Source organism: Priapulus caudatus, unplaced genomic scaffold (genome assembly GCF_000485595.1).
Source record: "Priapulus caudatus unplaced genomic scaffold, Priapulus_caudatus-5.0.1 Scaffold91, whole genome shotgun sequence".
Taxonomy (NCBI): domain Eukaryota; kingdom Metazoa; phylum Priapulida; class Priapulimorpha; order Priapulimorphida; family Priapulidae; genus Priapulus; species Priapulus caudatus.
The window spans coordinates 256,430-260,170 of record NW_014577152.1 but is presented as its reverse complement, the minus strand read 5'-3'; the positions used below and the strand labels follow the sequence as shown (position 1 = coordinate 260,170).

At 42.8% G+C, this 3,741-nt stretch overlaps 1 protein-coding gene across 1 annotated transcript in view; it reads left to right on the top strand.

Annotated features, from left to right (window-relative positions):
* LOC106804874 (ADAMTS-like protein 3) overlaps positions 1 to 3,741 on the top strand; it is a 107,107-nt gene that overhangs the window by 58,053 nt on the left and 45,313 nt on the right. Inside the window, exon 5 of the mRNA XM_014806242.1 lies at positions 3,127 to 3,281. Coding sequence (XP_014661728.1) covers positions 3,127 to 3,281 — 155 coding nt within the window. The remainder of the gene's footprint in view (positions 1 to 3,126; positions 3,282 to 3,741) is intronic.

Here is a 3,741-nt window from a genome sequence, read left to right as displayed (position 1 = left end):
CGCACACACACACACACACACACACACACACACACACACACACACACACAGAATGTTCGCAGTCGTGTGTGTTTGTTGAGGCAGTATGCAGATGTCCCCATCTGTTCCCGTACATTTACCATTATGTATAAGCATGTTTTTTTCTTTCTATGCATGGCCATCCAGATTCATATTTACCAGGGAAAGATACGTGTAAGTCAGGTTGTACACCGATCAGTAGCAAATTCTTTGCCTTCCTTCCGCCTTCATTGCGCTGTGCTATGTCGTTCGTCTGCCTGCCTTCGTACACCCTGATAATCTTCTGTGGTAGCATCTCGTGACCGAGTTTAACAACTGAGTACACGCTTTCTCTAGCACGCCGTATTTCTGGAAGGAGAAATTTATTCACGCACATTCCTTACTACTCTTCTGGCACCCGATGCGTCCTGCATGGCACACTCCTATATCGCAAGATAATTTAGCCGCATGCGACTTTATCCTCCAACCCTATGTCCAACTTGAATAGAGAGCTGTTGTAGTGAATTTACTCGTGTGGCGTCTCTGTATACGTGTACGTGTGTTTATAAGCTAACTGCTAACTCTTCTCTACGTCCCTCGCGCCTGTTTGCGCTGTCTGTATTGATGTAAATCTCCATAGAGTGTATTGATGTAGGTAGATAGCTAGAACCCGATCTCAATTGTGTAGTGTACGTATATCCGTTTATATGTCTAACTCGGCTGTGGCTAATACTGTCTAATGTTTGTGGATATCTGTCTGGAAATCCTTAATAGAACATTCAAATAAAAGAAATGCCGGCGGAATTACGAAACATACAGCACGCGCATTCAGTAACTCCAATGTTTAATTATTAATCAAAACGATTGTATTTAAATCGATCTAGTTGATAAAGTCACGTTCTGAAAATTGGGTTCTATGCCCGGAACCGTCTCCGCTGTTGTATATTTGTGGCTGCGGTTGGTTTACGCAATACGAGGGAATATATATATATTTATATTTATATATATTTATATTTATATTTTTAGACGCGATTGCAATTCGCAGAAAATAAATCTTTTATTGGAAACAGTAATATGACGCCGCGAGTTTCTAGAATTGCATCGACTCCATCCGTCGCAAAGTTGTCGGGGAAACGCGATATATGCAGATCGGATAAACTTCGCGGATCGATGAAATAGCTTTATTCAATACTTTAGTCGATGAATCTTGCGAACAGTGTGCAATATAACTCTAAAGCAAAGGCTTTTTGATTGAGATATTTAAAGGATTGACACGTCGATCCTGGTTTGTGTGTTGCAACGCTGTAACCACGCATCTTAACCGTGCTTCCCCTTTTCTTTTTCGGGGCGGAGGATAAAAAGAATGAGCAAAATGCAGAGTTAGAAAAAGAGAAGGGGATAGAGTGTGTGTGTGTGTGTGTGTGAAAGAGAGAGAAAGGGGGAATGAGGGAGAGATAAAGTTAAAGATAGAGAGAGAGAGAGAGAGAGAGAGAGAGAGAGAGAGAGAGAGAGAGAGAGAGGGGTGGGAAAGTAACGAAGTGAAGGATTGAGAAGAGAATTTGACGTGCAAACTATGCAAGAGGTCGTAGCGTAATATTCGTTAGTCACCACGCCTAGATGCGCACAGATGGGAAGTTTCCCACAACCTGGTTCACGTACTTAGAGCTTGCCTGGAAGGGTTAACATAATAAGTTGCCGTTCCGAGCCGCAGGCACGCATCAGTCTACAGCGGCATGGCAGAACAAGGGAACACTAATTTCTGCCCCTTGATATTTGTAATAGAGGCATGCTATATAACCAAGGAGCTCGCGCTACAGCCTAATCTTCGCCGGCATTGTCCGAAATAGAGTTTCGTATCCAACGTGCGCGTAAAAAGGGCATTTAATCGAGTTTACATGTCTAAATAGTGCGCCCGCTCTGTGCGCCGTATTGTGTCTGGCGGTGAAATTATTCCTACGCTTGTCCTCGCGAGCATCTTTCCGATAAAATCTACCTTGCGCTAAGCATACACCGTGTCTAGTTAATTCCTACTCGCATCGTACCCCACGAATAAACCTATGGCTATAGAAATCGCGCTGCGCGAAACCCCTATTGTACTGCACTCAAACAATCCGAATATCATAAACATACTTCATACAACCGCCGAGTACATGAGATGAGATGAGATGTAAATTATGCATATATATTTCACGCACATGCAGGCGCACGCACAGACACGCACACGTACCTCACACATGCACTCACAACACAATAAATGGCTTATGCGAATATAATGTAGCTGCTATAAGCAGTTTATACATTTTCTAGTCTGCATACTATATAGCAATCCAATTAGTGTTACATATACTCTGAAAAGGGTCTCTGGTCCTCGAGTGGTGATAAAAATACTCGTTTGTTCTGCATGATGGCACTCATTTCGACAATTAAGGGACATTAATGTCACTGTGGGGCCATGAAGTTGCCCACGTAGAGCCAGTAATGCATAGAAAACGACGAATAATTGACTGTTCACCTTGGCAGTAAACAGACATATGCCACCTAATTATGACGGTGAGTGTAGGTTGCTGCTCTGAGGAGCTATGCTAGAGGAAATTTGCGGTCGGTCGGTGGCTAACTGCGCGCGTAACTATTATCAGAAGTGATGTAATATAATAGTATATAGATACAGATATAGATATAGATGTAGATGTAGATGTAGATATAGGTACAGGTACAGATACAGATACAGATACAGATATATATATATATATGTGGACATGGATATGAGCATAGAGATTGACCGTTGACATAGACATAGACATATATATGCATGGACATTGAAATAGACATACACATGGAAATAGACTGACATGGACTTAGATATACCACTATAGGTTCACATGCAGATATCTAGGCACAGATAATAATTATATAAATATAAAATGTAGCTACAGTCAATGTTATGCCACTACTGCTATTATTGGTCTAATGTGAAAGGCAGTCATCACATTATCAAAACGAATAGTGTGAAATACGTTGTTTATGCAAGTTTATGGTTATAGTATTTGTATGTGTGAGAATATGATACGTGCATATTTATAATGCCACTGTAATCTGCTCCTTATACCACAACGCAATTGCTTGCTTTAGCCGGTCGGGTGCGACAAGGTATTAGGCTCTTCGAAGAAAGTGGACCAGTGTGGCGTGTGTGGAGGGGACGGCTCCAAGTGTGGTCAACCAATGTTCCAGTGGAGACAGACAGACTTCTCTGCCTGCTCTGTAACGTGTGGAGGAGGTACAGATGGGTGATGAGAAATGAGTGCGGGAAGAGTATCTGGCTTTCATATCGCTCATACATGTTTGAGGAACGGTCTAGGATTTTTAATACTTCCATGACTACCCGTAACTTCTAGGTCGCAGGATGTGGTTTAGTTGGATTACTCTTGAAACCAATATTAAGCAAACCTTAGGAGCACTCCTATCGCCTTCTAAGGAATATAGCGCAGTGCGCCATAGATGAATATGTAACAGTTTCTAGTCGGGGAAGTAGAATAACGACTGCTGTACATTCAACACAGCATTCTAACGCGTGCAAGCTGTGCATTACTCATGAGAAATCGGACAAGCAGTAGATGTTGGAATTCGCGCCTACACTTCCCGTGCGTGTGCGTGTGCGTGTGTGCGCGCGCGCGCGCGCGCGCGCGCGTGTGTGTGTGTGTGTGTGTGTGTGTGTGTGTGTGTGTGTGTGTGTGTGTGTGTGTGTGT